Source organism: Phyllostomus hastatus, unplaced genomic scaffold, assembly GCF_019186645.2.
Source record: "Phyllostomus hastatus isolate PE091 unplaced genomic scaffold, TTU_PhHast_1.1 phas_scaffold_12, whole genome shotgun sequence".
Taxonomy (NCBI): domain Eukaryota; kingdom Metazoa; phylum Chordata; class Mammalia; order Chiroptera; family Phyllostomidae; genus Phyllostomus; species Phyllostomus hastatus.
The window spans coordinates 11,492,040-11,508,805 of NW_025334007.1; the positions used below are offsets into that span (position 1 = coordinate 11,492,040).

At 37.1% G+C, this 16,766-nt stretch overlaps 1 protein-coding gene across 6 annotated transcripts in view; it reads left to right on the forward strand.

The window, feature by feature from the left end:
- Window positions 1-16,766, forward strand: part of RPS6KA3 (ribosomal protein S6 kinase A3) — a 110,106-nt gene that overhangs the window by 31,002 nt on the left and 62,338 nt on the right. Inside the window, exon 1 of one of the 6 annotated variants that reach the window (XM_045855826.1) lies at window positions 15,997-16,132. The exons of the other annotated variants lie outside the window; for them this stretch is intronic. Coding sequence (XP_045711782.1) covers window positions 16,094-16,132 — 39 coding nt within the window. The 5' untranslated portion in view covers window positions 15,997-16,093. Of the gene's footprint in view, window positions 1-15,996; window positions 16,133-16,766 lie in introns of those variants that run through there. 6 annotated transcript variants of the gene reach the window in all.

The following is a 16,766-nucleotide window of genomic DNA, read 5'->3' on the forward strand; positions in this document are numbered from 1 at the left end:
CCTCTGTCTAAAAATAAACAAAATCTTTAAAACAAAAAAATTATTTTTAGTTTGAGCCACTCTAAATAAAGAATACTTTCTCATTTTAACTTGCATCTCATTTGACTATTAGTGAAGTTGAGTATCCACATATTACTGGCTTTTGTATATTTGTGTTTGTCCAACTTTCTTTGGGGTTACTTGTCTCCTTGTGATCAGTATTATCTCTGTATCTATTCTGGATATTAACTCCATGTTTGTAAAGTATCTTGCAAATATTTTCTCCCTATTTTTTAACATTGATTATGTTGTATATATATAGGAGTTTTCATTTTTAAAAGTCATTGGATCTGGCCTCTGGGTTTTATGTTTTGGTTAGAACTCTTTCCCTGCACCAACGTTATAAAAATATTCCCTTACATTTTCATCTACCAGTTTTGTGGTTTTATTTTTTGCACTTAGATCTGTGATTTACTTGGAATTTTAGCACCTGTTGTGATACAGAAATCTAACCTTCCTTTCCAAATAAATAACCTGTTGTCCTAATCTCTACTTATTGAATAAATAAAACCCCATCATTCCCATCCATTTGAGATCCTTCTTTTATCATTGTATGACAATATAAAATTGTATGGCATTGTATGGCAATATAAAATTGTCAGACACCCTTGGTATCAGTGTCCTAGGGCTGCCCTAACAAATGATCACAAACTGGGTGGTGTAAAACAACAGAAATTTGTTCTCTCACAGTCCAGAAGACTAGAAGTTTGAAATCAAGGTGTTGACAGAGCCATGCTCTCCCCGAGGCGCCAGAGGAGGCTTCCTTGCCTCTTCCAGGTTCCAGTGAAGCAGTCTTTGGTGTTCCTTGGCTTGTAGATGCATCACTCCAGTTTCTACCTCCTCTGTCAACGTGACATTCTCCGTGTGTGTCTCTTCAAAACTTTCCTGTTCTTTTAGGGACACCAGTCATTGCATTAGGAACCACCCTACTCCAGTTTGACCTCATCTTAATATTATTATATCTGGAAGGACCCCATTTTCAAATAAGTTCACATTCACAGGTTCTGGGGATTAGAACTTGAGCATACTTTTTCAACAGTTTTTTAAATTTTATTTTTAAATTATAACTAAGATACAATATTGATTTCAAGTATATGGCATAGTGATTACACATTTATGTACCTTACAGAGAGGTCACCCCAGTGTGGTATCATGTAAAATACAGCATAGAGAATATTGAACATACCTTTTTGGGGGGACACAGTTCAACCTACAACACTTCTGCAGGTTTTGACTTCATATACAATTTCAGTTACTTTTATTATTTTTTATAGATGGCAAGGCAAGCCTTCCTACTTTTTTACTTTTCAAAATTGCAGTCTTATACATCTTCCAAATAAATTTAACAATCAATTTATCAAGTACTCCTGAAAAAGTTACTGAAATTTTCTATCAGAATTACATTTCACTTATAAGTTAGCTTGAAGAAAATTATTTTAATATTGGGTCTTCACATCCAAGGGCATTTATTTATTCTGATATTCTTTTATAGCCTTTATCAAAATTTTCTGGTTTCTTAACATATAATTTTGTGTATTTCTTATTAAGATAATTCATAGATATTTTATTATATTGTAAGTGGGATTTCTTTTCTACTGTGTCTTCCATGTGATTATTGCTAGTATATTAAAAAATTATGTTTCTACATGCTTTTTAACATCTTGGAAAAGTTAATTTTTCAGAAACCAAACAAATTTTCATGAACATTATGTCAGTTATGGAGGAGTGAGATTATTGTACTGTTCTTAGAACCCTTTAATAGTTTTGTGCTCCCTTTAAATAAAGCCCACACTCTGCAGGGTTACCTACCAGCCCTGTGTAATAAGGCCTTTGCATTTCCTCTACAGCCACACACCTCTACCTTCTAACGAAAGTCCAGTCACTCAAATGTATCAGGTTCTATTTTGCCTCTGGGACTTCAGAGGCAGTATTCCTTCTCCCAGAATTTTTTCCCCTTACCACCCCATTCCAGTTAATTCCTGATCATCCTTCAGATCCAAGTTTTGATATCATTTTAAACTGAGACATCTTTCTGATACAATTATCAGTTCCATTTTCACCTTGAGTTCAGTATTTTTCCTCTGTGCTGCCGCAGCAGTCTATGCATACCCTAAATGGCAACACCACACTAGATTCCATTGCTTTTTTATCTTGTTTATATTTCCCACTAAACTGTAAGCTGCATGAGGCAGTGGCCGTACCTGACTTATTCCATGTTTTATATCCAGCACCCCAATAAATGCTTGTTAATTAAATGAAGACATGAATTGTGTTCTGGCTAGCAAAGGGACCTGGGCATGGGGCCTAGTGCCCAAGGCTACCTTCACATTTGGTCTAGATTTTTGTACCTCCCAAGCCATCTGAAGCATTTTACTTCATTAGCCTATAGTATGCATTTATTAGCATTTAAGCAAATGTAAAGGCAATCAGCCCTGGCTGGTGTGGCTCAGTGGATTGAGCTCCAGCCTGCAAACTGAAAGGTTACCAGTTCGATTCCCAGTTAGGGCACATGCCTGGGTTGTGGGCCTGGTCCCCAGTCCGGAGCGTGCGAGAGGCAACTGATTGATGTTTCTCTTGCACATCAATGTTTCTCTCTCTCTCTTTCTCCCTCCTCCCTTATCTCTAAAAATAAATAAATAAAATCTATAAAAGAAACAATCATTAAGTGTTACTCTTGATATTTCTGCCACCAAGTACCCTTTTCCTTCATGTAACAACTCCTTTAGAAGAACAACCTTCAGATTTTTTATTCTCTCTAGTCTAAAATCAAAGCGTTTTCTATTGCAATATTATATGGCTCATACTTTTCCTCAGAGTATTCACAGCATTAGTAACATTTACCTGTGGAAGAAAACTGCTTTCTAGAGATAGGGTGAAAAGGTACAGGACTAAGACATTACCAGCAGTGTGGATGAACTTGTTGAGCAGATTGTAGGAGTTGGGTTTTACTATAAGGTAAAAGCCTAATATTTAATATTTCTTTAATGGTATTAAACCTAAAACATTATCAAAATATATGTAAGCTTTATACTTTTAAATTATATTTGCCTTCAATGTACAATTAAGTTTTCATTTTGTCAGTTACTGATAATTAAATAAAGTTGAGATGTCACATTAGTTATCTATTTGGTGCATAACAGATTCTCTCAAATTTAGTAGACTGAAACAACGTATACTTATTATCTCACAGTTTCTGTGGCCCAGGGACCTGTGTGCATCTTAGCTAGGTTCTTTGGATCAGTCTCTCACATATTGCAGTTAAGCAGTTGGCCAGGGTGGGGTCTCATCTGAACGTGGAGAAGGATCTCTTCCAAGCTGATGTTTGTTGGCCCAGATTCCTGGCCTATAGAACCTATGAAATAATAATATGTATGGGACTTGTCAACTGGAAGGCTTTTTTGTATGTTATAGCTCCTTTTCCATGGGCTAGAATGCAGAGTGTAATGGTTAGCCAGTTTTGACCATAGCTTTTCCCCACAAAGTGGAAAGTAACAAGAGAGAAGAAACATGGGTCTTTTAATGGCCTAATTATATAGTGACACCTCTTTACCCTAACCTACCCTCTTACTTATGGAGTATTCCATGAGAGAAAAATAGGCACTTACTTTGTTTGAGTCATTGTATTTTGAGGTCTTTTTGTTACAGCAGCTTAGTCTGTAACTGCATCTAATCATTCATTAGCCAAACAGTTAATGAATGTCTGTTGAGTGCCAACAACTCTGTTAGGTTGTTGGAGACACAAAAGCATACAAGGACAACTTTTAGTTTTAAAATGACAAGATAAAGCTGTTTTTGTTCTCTTCTCCTCTGGGAAATTATCACTGAAAATAATAAGGGGAATAAGAAACAGAAATGTGGTCTTTGAAATTAGAAGACTTCTGTAACTGAACCACAATGTAGAAATATAAAAAGCAAATAAAAGAGTCATAACAAGAAGAAGTTACAGGACCTAAGTGCTTTTAGATGAGTATATCAGCAGAAAGCAAGCCTTATTCCCAGCCCCCAAAGCCCCAGAAGAGCTTAAGAATGAGGTCACCAGGTACTATAGCAAGTGGAGATACAGCACAGGGCTAAAAAGACAGATTAGTTGAATGTCTATATAAAGAACCTCCACTTTCTCCTGTCTCCTACCCCTGGAGGAGACAGAAGGTATTTCGGAGGAAAAAAAAAATGAACCAGAGAGGCTCCAGGCTTGGGAAACCCCAGGCATAGTAGGAAGTGGGGTGAGACACTGGGCTGGAAATAGGGAGATCAAGTGAAAGCCGCCTGCTGAATGGTGGAGCTGCCCCTGTGATGTCTCTTGAACATGTTCTCTGGCTTCTGTTTGCACCAGGGCCCTTTTATTTTGGCTGCATTTCCCCCTTCTTCGTACTTCATCTCTTCCTCTCTTCCCTTTATTCTTTGCACTGCTGTCTGACTCCTTCCCATATCCTAGATCCACTTCTCTTTCATCTTTGGAATGTTAATGCTGTTTTCCTTTCTTCTGGCTTTCTAAAGGTTTGATCTTTTCTTGCCTTCCTCCTGTGCCTGAACTAAAAACTTTTATTTCCTCCATGTATCTCATAAACATATAAGAAAATTTACTGAATTAAATTGGTTCATTCCGGAATATAACAGATAGTCATCACCTTTTCCCATCTTTCTCCCCAGGAATGTTTGCATATTAATCTATATTTATGTCTAATTAGTTGAATTTCTTACCAGTTAACTTGCGCCAGCCACTGTCTTGTTCTTATTTCCCTGCTGGAGAGTTGAATATTTTTATTCTTTATTTTGGTGGGGTTGTGGCAAAAGACTATCTAGCAGAAAGTAGAACGCTGTGTAGCAGCATCTCAAGCTTCCTGGGCTCCAGAATTTGCCATCCTTTGTCAGCTGGCCAGAGAACTCTATGCTCTGCATAATCCATGCTGGAGCAGTAGGGAGTCTTGACTGTTGAGGTCTCCATATTCATCTAAGAATCATTAAAGCAGTTTCTTGCTTTGTGGGAAATTATTCTCTTTGTGGTTCTTGTACAAGTGAAGATTCTTCAGGGGCTTGAGTATTAAAGGAGGTAAATAAACACTTAGCACAAAGTAAGAGCCCAGTAAGTGTTAATTTTCTTGTCCTCTTCCTTCCAGAGGCGGATCCTGCTCTCTCAGGCTATTCACCAGGGATAAAGTAGGCCCCTTAGGAATTAGGGTAGTAGTGGTTTTGTGGCGACAATAGGCCTGGCCTCAGACAAAATTGTGAAATGATGGACTTTCTCTTAACTTGGTCCTTTGATCCTTCTGTTACCTCTATCTGTCTTTCTAATGACCATTTATACATTAATTGGTCATAGCAACAACTTTGTAAATATTATATTACTATAGTCCTAAACACTGTACATATCAACTCAGTCTTTGTAACTCTGTAGCGCTTGTATCATAGTCACAAGCATGATTGTCAAGGATTGTAGAAACCTTGTTTAAAAAGATAAAGTGAGCATAGATTATAGATGACCTCAAATGCCAAATTAAGGAGCAGCACCCTATGAAGGACACAGGCCGGAGTACACTTGCAGTGCCTTGTTTAAAACTTGCATTTGAAGATCCAAAATGATACTCGTAGTCATGAGTCCAGCACATAACTTGAACACCTCCTGCAGTCATCATGGCTCAAATACCAAATAAACTACAGAAAGCAAAGCCCTAGCAGAGCTGTCAATAGACTAAAGACCCCATTCAACACAGGAAAGCACAATAGAGTGCTCATTGGCAGGGAACGTTTGTGGAGTGGTACATTAATGGCACTTACTGACTATGTAGAGCACCGATTTTCAACTTTTTTCATCTAATGGCACACAAACTAATTACTAAAATTCTGTGGCACACCAAAAAGTAGATTTCTTGCTTATCTGACAAACAGTAGGTATAATTTTGACTCTTTTACACTGGGCAGCTATTGTGTTGGCTGTTGTCATTTTTCAATTTGACAATGTAAGGGAAAAGAGGTTAATGCCCCTGAAAAAATAGTCAGGTATTGCATGTTTTAAAAATTCTTGCAGCACGCCAGTTGAAAATTGCCAGTGTATATATAGTATTGTCTGTTCTAATTCTCATTGACTGAGAGTATATTTTAGCACTCAGAGCATGGGAAAAATATACTCTAGTAGAATTGAGTATATACCACAAAGGAAAATATTCTTGAAAAATAGCATTATAATTAGCACTGTATAGTAGCATTAAATAGAGCATCTCTATAATAGGTAGAATTTCCAAGCATGTAAGGTTTCTTTTGCTACACTTTGTGCTCTCTTTGAGGGCCTTTTTTCACTTCCTAGCGTTCCTTTCCTTCATACCTAAGAGCTTTTAAAAAAATTTAAACCCCCTCTTTTTTTTAAATCATGGTTTGCCTAACTCATATGGTGCCTCTGATCCAAAATTGCTTCTCCTCTACTCCAGTCTATTTATCACAATACCTATTTTTTCAATTCAAGTGATCTAATCCATAATTGGAAAGAGAGCAAGCTGATTTGATTAAGTTATGTTCAAGTATGAATGTTTTATTGAGTCAGTCTGCAATACTGGCATATTGAAAGTTATAATCCCTTTACCTAAATGAGTCTTCTAATTTAAGCCATTTTAGACAAATATGACTTAGTAACGAGAACATTGGTCTAAGCAAAAAAAAATGTGTGGATAGGGAGATGAGCAATACCACATAGGGCAGGGGTGTCAACTCATTTTCACCGGGGGCCACATCAGCCTCACAGTTGCCTTCAAAGGGCCGAATGTAATTTTAGGACTGTATACATGTAACTGCTCCTTAACTAGGGGCAAGGAGCTTGGCACTGCCACTGGGTAGAAACAAGGTGCCAGGCTAGATAAAACAAGGTGGCGGGCCGGGTTTGGCCTGTGGGCCTTGTGTTTGCCACCTGTGAGTTAGGGGGTACTGCTACTTCAAGAGGGCACCTGGGATGTTGCTACTGCCACCGCCTTGCCCTCTCTCCATGCTCATGGGAGATATTGTGAGTGGAACATAACAAGCTTTCTCTTGAGACAGAGCCTTAGAAGCAACCCCTCTTGGTGCTCTCAGAAGCCACTACCTTTTGGTTCAGGTTGATGATCATGAAACTTTTTTCCCACTTCTAGTTTAAAACCTTACAACCTTAGCACTTTATAACATTATCTACTGATGGATGTGTGCTCAGGAGTAATTCTCCTGTACTTAAATGGATATCCTTTGGCATCTGAAAAATTTAATGATCCATATAAAAATGTTTCCAAAGGAATTGGTCAATAACATATTAATTTTAAGTTGTTATCATAGAGGTTGATTTTTCTTTAGAAGGATTCAGCCATCATGGAGTCATGAAGATGGTTGGTAATTGGGTTTGACCAGGGCTGGGGTTTTGCCAAACAAATGTATAGTATAGAACAGTGTTTAGAAACTCTGCTGTGGACCCTCTACTGAGCTGTCTTCCTTTATGGTCTTTTCTAAAGGTTTAGCACTTAATGGTTTCTGACATAAGTCAGCCACTGGCCATACATATATACACTCCTTTCCCAGATAGAATTACGTGGTTATACTCCCAGCAACATCACAGTGCAAACTTGGGTAGCAGTTTCCTTAACTTCTCTCTAAGCCTCAGTTTCTTCATCTGTAGTGTGGATAATAATACGTATCTTAAGTGTGGTAAGAGTTAACTGAAATAATTTCATGTAAAGTGTGGTGCTTAGACTATAGTAGTATCTCACTTAATGATATTGTTAGAATTATGCTTGAAAGACAATATATTAATAAACAAGAATTCAAATAAAGGAACCAAGGACTTAGAAAAAGAACCACAAAGTAAACCTATGAAAAGCAAGGGGAAGGAATTAAATATAAATTCCAAAATCAGTGAATTAGAAAACAGGGAGAAAAAAACAAATGCACAGCATTAGAAAAGCTAAATAAGATATAACCACAGATAGGAAGGAGATTAAAACACCATAACAACTAAAATATTTACAGATAAAATGATACAATGTCTGGGATTTGCTTCAAAATAATGAAGTATAGGAGTGGGGGAGTGAGTGTATGAAGCAGGATTGGACATGAGTTGATGATTGTCAGAACTGAATGCTGTGTACTTCAGAGTTCGTTACTCTCTTCTGTCTACTTCTATGTATGCTTGAAAGTTTTTATTAAGTTTAATGTAAAATAGAATACAAGCTCTGGCTGGTGTAGCTCAGTGGTTTGAGCGCGGGCTGCGAACCAAAGTGTTGCAGGTTCGATTCCCAGTCAGGGCACATGCCTGGGTTGCAGGCCACGGCCCCCAGCAACCCCACATTGATGTTTCTCTCTCTCTTTCTCCCTCCCTTCCCTCTCTAAAAATAAATAAGTAAAATCTTTAAAAAATAAATAAATAAATAATAGAATAAAATACTAAGTGTAAGTCTATACTAATATGAATGTCTCTCTAAATATGTGGGTTTTTTTGGAAAATCTAAATGATATCATTTAGGAAAGGATAGAAAAACGGAGTTATAACAACAGCAAGGGAGAAATTTAAGTTACTAAAGAGCAAGCCCTCCCTCACAACTACAGTGCCAACCCCCAATAATTTGGCAGGAGAAATGTTTGAAACTTTCAAAAGATAGATCATTCCTGTGGCCTTTAAATTGTCCCAAAACCTAGAGAAAATTTTCATTGCCTTCTAGTTTGTTCTGTAAAGTTAACATAGGTCTAAAAATGAAAGTTGACACAGAAAGGAAACTGCTAATTTATGAATATAGATATAAAAATTCTAGAAAATTACAAATCAGATACAGACTTAAATTAAAACAATGGCTCTTCCCAGAAATACAAGCATATTAGGACATCTCCTGATCTGTTATTAAATCGGTAGCTCAAAGGAGAAACACTAAGTGACCATATTAATAGATAATAAAAAGGATAGAATTATCTATCCTTCTATTAATAGATAATAAATTAATAGATAATAAAAAGAGTAGATCATAATTTTCTTATAAGAATTGAATATTCTGCTTTTAGTAAAGAGGAAGTAGTCTGACTTTAACGTGATAAAACATGTCTAAAGCCAAATATTATCATATTTGAATGATTTAGTGAATATATTCCCATTGGGATCAAGGTAGCATTTATAACTGATTGCTTTATGCTCCAGAGACTATGAGAAATTTGAGTTTTGCTCTGTAATGGGAGGCCACTGAAGAATTTGAGTTAGAAGCACGACCCAGTCTGATTTCTGTTTTAAGATTATTCAGGCTGCTGCGAAGAGAAGGGATTGCACAGGGAAAATCGGAAAGTGGATGGCACTAGATGATGAGGCTTTGTACTGAGTGTAGCAGAGGAACTAGAAATAGATTTGATGTTAATTTCAGAGATAAAATTTGTTGGTGGATCAATATGAATGGAAGGAAATTAAATAAGAAAGGAAAGAGCCAAAAAGGACTTAAAAGGTTTAGGGGATTAGTTATGATGCTATTGCCTAAAATTGGGAAGATTAGCTTTCCATTACACTTTAAATAAAATCCAGATCCAAACTTCTTGATAATCTATAAGGCCTTATATAATATGGACCCATCCTACCTCCTCATCTTCTTCTCTTTCTTCAGTGTTTACATTCTACAGCCACTGAGGTCTTTCTTTTGTGTTTTGAATTCATTAAGTTGATTCCTATCTCAGGTCTTTTGCATCTGCTGTTCTTTCTGTTTGAGGGCTGTAGACCAAACTTTGCCTATAAAGGGCTAGGTAGTAAATATTTTAATAGCTTTGTGAGCCATATGGTCTCTGTAGCAACTATTCAAGTCAGCAGTAGACAGTGTAAGGCAAAAACAGCAGGAGCTCACAGGTAAACAGAGATCGGCATGACCAGATTTGACCCTTTCCTGGCCTGGCTTTAGTTTGCCCCTGCCTGATGTCTTAGTGTGATTCCGCCATTATTTAGATTGTTTCTGGAGGATGACTTGGCAAATAAGTTAGGATAAAAAAATTAAAAACTGCAAACTCTGCTTCTAGCAAGGCAATTTCACTCGTAGATAGTATTTCTAGATGCTTGTCAACGTCCACAAAGGATGGGGACATCCCAATGGTATAGAAGATAAATACCTGACCACAGGGGATTTGTATAGTAGAATCCTCTGCAGTTGTGAATAATGCATTGGAGGTTATTTAATAATACAGAACAGGGATCAGTGAAGGAAACCCAAAATCTGTCTCCTGTTTTTGTAAATGAAGTTTTATTGGAACACAATATCACCCACTCTTTTCTCCACTGCAGCAGCAGAGTTGACAGAGACCACGTGGCCCGCAAAGCCAAAAACATTCACTGTTTGGCCCTTTACAGAAAGAAGTGATAATATATGTAGTACAGTCTAAATGTGTGCATGTGTATATACAGAAAAAGACTGGGAAAAAATGCACCAAAATAGTGATTTTTACTCTCTTGTTTTTTCCCTTTTGTGTATTTTTATTTTTTAGGTTTTCCATAATGGACATGCATAATTTTTTTTTAAATCTTCATCTGAGGGCATGCTTATTGATTTTAGAGAGAGGGGAAGGGAGGGAGAGAGAGAGGAAAAGAAACTTTGATGTGAAAAACATCGATTGGTTGCCTCTCATAGGTACCCCAACCAGGAACCAAACCTGCAACCTAAGCATGTGCCCTGACAGGGAATTGAACCCATGACCTTGCAATTTATAGGTCACTTTACAGGACAATGCTTCAACAGACCAAGGCACACTGGCCAGAGTGACATGCACAATTTTATAATAAAAGTTACTGTTTGAATAATAAGGTAGATGAAACCAGTAAGGTATACAAATGAAGAAAAACTAACTAAAAATTTTATTATAATAAGATAAATTTTCAAAAAGAGTTAGAGGCAGGAAAAGTATGAACAATAATATTTAGTTTTATGCACACAACCCCACAAGTAATGTCTATTTCAGATTTCAGCATGTGATACTTATTCAGGAAGCCATTATTTCAGTTTCTTATGTGCTATTTACTATGGGAATACAAAGGTAAGTACTGTGCCTGTTCTGAATAGAAATCTGGTAGGGGCAATAAGATGTGCTCAAATGGTAATAAATGCCATAAGCAATGTACCAAAGGGCCTTAAGAGCTTTAATTCTGGTTCAGTGATAGCTAACACCCAAATAAAGGAGTTGCTAAGTCCTGAGAGAGTTGTAACAAAATTATAAGGGATTCTAGTCACATGAGCTAATCTTTCGATTTTGTTTATGGTGCCTTTTGATTAGAGAAGTTTTGAGTTTTATAATCAAATCTATATCAATATTTTGTTTTATGGCTTCTGTATTCTCCAAACAGGTAGCCAGATGTCCTAAGATTTCCCTCAGATGTAAAGTGTCACATGTATTCTTTTCTGTCTCTCTGTTTATCTTTTATACAGTAGTACCATGCTGTTTCTAAAATATATATACACATATTCTATTGATTATGCTATTACAGTTGTCCCCCTTACAATTTTTCAATTATAATTTTTCCCCCTTTGCCCCCCTTCATCTGGTACCCCCCTTCCCTCCAGCCCTCCCTGCCCCTTAGTTTATGTCCATGGGTCGTGCAGATGAGTGTTTTGGCTTCTCCATTTCCTATGCTATTCTTAATATCCCCCTATCTATTTTGTACCTAACCGATTATGCTTCTTAATCCCTGCACCTTTTCCCTCATTGTCCCCGGTTCCCCCTCCCAGCTGATAACCCTCCTTGTGATCTCCATATCTATGATTCTGTTCCTGTTCTTGTTCCTTGTGTGCTTAGTTTTTTCTTATTGTTGTTGTTGTTGTTTAGATTCAGTTGTTGATAGCTGGGAGTTTGTTGCCTTTTTAATGTTCATAGTTTTGATTCTCTTCTTTTTCTTAAATAAGTCCCTTTAACAGTTCATGTAATAATGGCTTAGTGATGATGAACTCCTTTAGCTTTACCTTGTCTACGAAGCAATTTGTCTGCCCTCCCATTCTAAATGATAGTTTTGCGGGGTAGAGTCATCTAGATTGTAGGTCCTTGCTTTTCAAGACTTTAAATACCTCTTGCCTGTCCCTTCTTGCTTGCAAAGTTTCTTTTGACAAGTCAGCTGATAGTCTTATGTGAACTGCTTTATAGGTAAGTCTCTGCTTTTCTCTTGCTGCTTTTAAGATTCTCTCTTTATCTTTGATGTTTGGCATTTTAATTATGATGTGTCTTGGTGTGGTCCTCTTTGGGTCGAACTTGTTTGGGACTCTGTGCTTCCTGGACTTGTATGTCTATTTCCTTCACCAAATTAGGCAAGGTTTCTTCATTACTTTTTCAATTAGTTTTCAATTTCTTGCTCTTTCTCTTCTTCTAGTACCCCTGTCATTTGGATGTTGGTACTTTTGGGGATGTCCCAAAGGCACCTTACACTGTTTTCTGTTTTTTGAATTCTTTTTTCTTCTTGCTGTTCTGGTCGAATGCTTATTTCTTCCTTATGTTCCAAATTGTTGATTTGAATCCCAGCTTCATGTCCTGTACTGTTGATTCCCTGTAGATTTTTCTTTATTTCACTTAGTATAACCTTCATTTCTGCCTGGCTCTTTTTTATTTTGTTGCTGTATTCAATGAGTTCTTCAAACATCCTGATCACCAGCGTTTTGAACTCTGCATCTGATGGGTTGGTTTTCTCCATTTTGTTTAGTTCTTTTTTTTTTTTTTTTGGAGTTTTGTTCTGTTCTTTCATTTGGGCCATATTTCTTGGTCTGCTCAACTTGGCAGCCTCCCTGTGTTTGTTTCTGTGTATTAGGTAGAGCTGCTTTGATTTTCTGTCTTAGTAGCATGGCCCATTATAGAAAAGGCACCTGTAAATTGTGTGGGGTGGAACCTTAGGTAATCACCAGGGCAGGACAACCTGCTTCACTGCTTTGTGGCTCTGTGTGGGGGAAGGGCTCAGAGAAGGGACCATGCCACTGTCTGGCTTCTGGAGGTTTGCCTAGCACTCGCCCTTTATGACTAGTGCCCTTCAAGTTGTTGTCCTGGTGTTGAGTCCCAGAGAGGGTGGTTCTAGGTACTTTTTAAGTCCAGGCGGGCCCTTTAAGTGGAATCTCATGAAAATCCAGCAGTTTCCTCTGGCGCCCCAACCCCCACTGATTTTATAACCAGAAGTTATGGGAATTTATCTTCCTGGCACTGGAACTCTGGGCCATGCAGTCAGGCATGGGTCTAGGATTGCTCACTCCCAAGGTATCCTTCCAGACTTTTATCTACCACATGTGAATGTGGGACCATCCATTCTGGCACTGCCACCTCTTGTGCCACATCGCATCTCCATGCCACTCTTCCCATCTCTGCATCTCTGCCCCGTCAGGATGATGTGGCTTCTTTAAATCCTTGGTTGTCAGGCTTCCATACAGCTTGATTTTCTCACAGTTGTGAATGTCATTTGCTTTGAGGTCTAGTTGTGATTCTTTCTGTGGTTGTGCAAGGAGGTGAAGCTTTTCAACACCTCCATCTTTACTGGAAGTTTTATGCTGTTTTAATTAAGGTATCATTTCAACTCAGGAAGACTTATGTCAGATTTTGCTCTCTGAAACATTGCTTCATTATCATAGAACTAATGTTAAAAGGCACAATGCATAGCAAATTGTGACTTGTTAACCTGAGTATCTATCAGTAGTCACTAAAGCCAATTTAGACTAATCCTTTAAATTCCAAAAAAGGTTGTTTGGTTGCTCCTGTTCACAAGTATTACTTGAATAAAGTGGATGACTGCTCCATACAGAGACACATCTATTTTGTTTTGTATGTCTTAATCTATTGTGCAATAACCATGATGTTTGCTTCTTCTGGACAGTCAACCTCACAGCCCTTTTGCAACATTTTGAGGAGTCTTAATGTAATTCTTTTTGGGAGATGGGAGGGTTTGTGTTCTGATGGTAAACTTTCTAAGTGCTGTACTTGCTGAAAAATTTAGGTTTACATTTTTAATCAAGAGAAATGCACAGTTTCCCAGGCACATTTCAAAGTTTTATTTTGGATATTTGGACTCTATTTGATTCTGATGTATTTACTTACATAAGATTTTCTTTTTACTTGAGAAATTTTTCTTTTATTTTTTTATTCCTCATCCGAGGAATTTTTCATTACTCTTAGAGAGAGAGAGAAATATCAATGTGAGAGAGAAACATTGGTTGCCTGCCATAAGCACCCAGACCAGGAATAGTATGCACCTGAACTGAGACTTGAACCCACCACCTTTAAGTTACTAGACTATGCTCCAACCAACTTAGCCACACTGGTCAGGGCTTGAGAAATTTTTTTTATTTTTTACTTTCCATTAGGTCATTTATATTGGGTTGGCCAAAAAATCCATTAGTTTTTTTTTTTCCCGTAAAATTAAAGACACATGTTTCGTTTTCACCAATAACATTATTGATTTGGATATTTTGAGCATGTTGGCTATCTGCCACCATTGGCTTCTAATGAGTAGAGGCCAGGGGTGCTGCTAAACATCTTCCAATGCATAAGACAGCCCCACAGCAAAGAATTATTTGGCCAAAATGTCAATAGTACCAAGAAACTTCGCAAACCACTTCTGACGCATTCTATCAATCACAGCGCCTTCTCCATATACTGCACAAATCTTTTTTTTGTGTGTGTGTTTCAATTGTGTTTTTACCTTTCTTGAAATAATAAAGCATAATCTGCCAAAAATGGTGCATGTTTTCTTCCATCTTCAACATTAAAATGGCTGCACACAAATTCACCAATTTTGGTAAGTTATTTTTAAATGCACGCTGATATGACAGCTGTCACAATACAGTCTAACAAAATTGTTTCAAATGAAGTTAAAAATAACTAAGCACTACTAAAGCCTGCACCTAATGGGTACCCGAATGTTTGCTCAATAAAGGAGTGCTGAACTGAGCTGCCATTATAGATAGCTCCATCATCAAATACACGCCTTCATCCAGAAAGTGAGCGGCTTGTTCATGGTGTTTTCAGAAGCTCTTTAGGTTTTGAAAATGTTGTAGTTTTATTAAATTTGTATTGGCAGCGTAGATTAATGCTTGAGGGTTTTGTTGGTTCCACATATTTGAGCTGTACATTAAGTACCACATTTCCCCCACAGCCCTCAATGCTCTGTCCTTTGGTTTTGTTTAAACACCATTATCTTGGTATAATTGAAAAAAAAATATTTCCCAAAGCAAAAATGCGTTAGAAGAACTTCTAGAAGCTCCTAAAGGATGAGATTATGGAATAAGGGATTGAAGGGTAGCTTCACCCCTACTTTTCCAGGTTGGCCTGTTCAGTAAGGGTTCCGTTTGCTCAGGAATAACCTAGTGATTGCAATTTTTATTCAGTTTTTATCAACTAGGAATGTGAGTTTTAGCTATGGGCTGTGAAATTTTTAACTTGGTTGATAATTGATGTTTATAACAAATGTGGATGTAAATGTAATTTACTTTCACTTAAGATAGGAAGAATATGTCCTTACATCACACAATCAAAAAGTTTCTTTTGCATGTGGTCATTTTCTTCCTATAGCTACAAAACTCTTTCTCATTGACTGGGAACGCCCATGACATGGCTATATATAGTCTTAAAGTAGTCTTGAGACTATGCTTTGGATTCTGTGTATAAACATTGCAAAGGATAAAATTTCACATGTACATTAATGACTTCTTTTAATAGTGCTGGCTAGTTTCAGTTACTTTTAAGGAGTCACATAGTTAAGAAATACTGGCATTTCTCAGGGTTCAGAAGTAAAATAATGTTCACGTCACTGGTTGTGAAAATTCACTGGATTTCTGGGAACCAGGAGTCAAGAACTATACAACAGGATTTTGCTATCAGCAAATCTGTTTTGGTTTCCTGTTCTGGCCTCTCTACCTATCAGCTACGTTAGTACCCTCGCCATTTGTTTCTCCTTTCTTTTACCACAGGAAAATTGTCAGGCCTCTTTTTCTAGCATTTCAGGACCCGCCTGACAGGAAATTTTCTAATTGCCGGAACAGCTGGTAGGAGAAAACTTTGCAGGGGCCTGGCCTTCCCTTTCTAACTTAAGTTTTACGGTCAGAAATTCTTTTCTCACCATCATGGTTTCGTAGCCATGTTTAAATTTCTGTCTTTTCGTGTTCGCTCTATACAGGTAAGCTTTATTTAACTTCATTAAAGACTGAAATGTTTTTCTTGATGCTAAGTATAATTATACTAATTAAACAGTTACTTTATATGTTCTTTTAAGACGCTTTTCAAAATTCAAAACCAGTTTTTGTAGCACTTTTAAAGGATTATATTTCTATTTGCTAAAAGTTAGCCATTTACAAGTATTATACATTTCAAGTCTGGATATTTAGTAAGTTTATTTTTACATTGACTTTTTAGAGCTGGAGTAATTTTTATCTTGCTAGTGTTTGTAATTTTGTGTAGTAAAACGGATAACTATAACTCTCAGTGTTAAACCAGGCATGAACAGAATTATGAACTTACTAATATTTAAGAGATTGCCATAATATAAGCAATATTTTGATGGATAAAAGAATGCAGACAGTCAAGAACTTAAAATCAGATTTTTGTTGAAAACGGTTCCTTTAAAAATGTGAAGTGTTTAATCAACTATATGTAAGTAACTTTAAGCAAGTAATTTTATCTAACTTAGAATAAGCACAGTTTTCAAAGCATTAGTGAATGGTAATTTGTACTATATTTACTCTACAATCCTGCCAAATCAACTTGATATTTTCCTGTGAGAATTGTGCTATCCTCCTGCTCTGTAAAGAGAA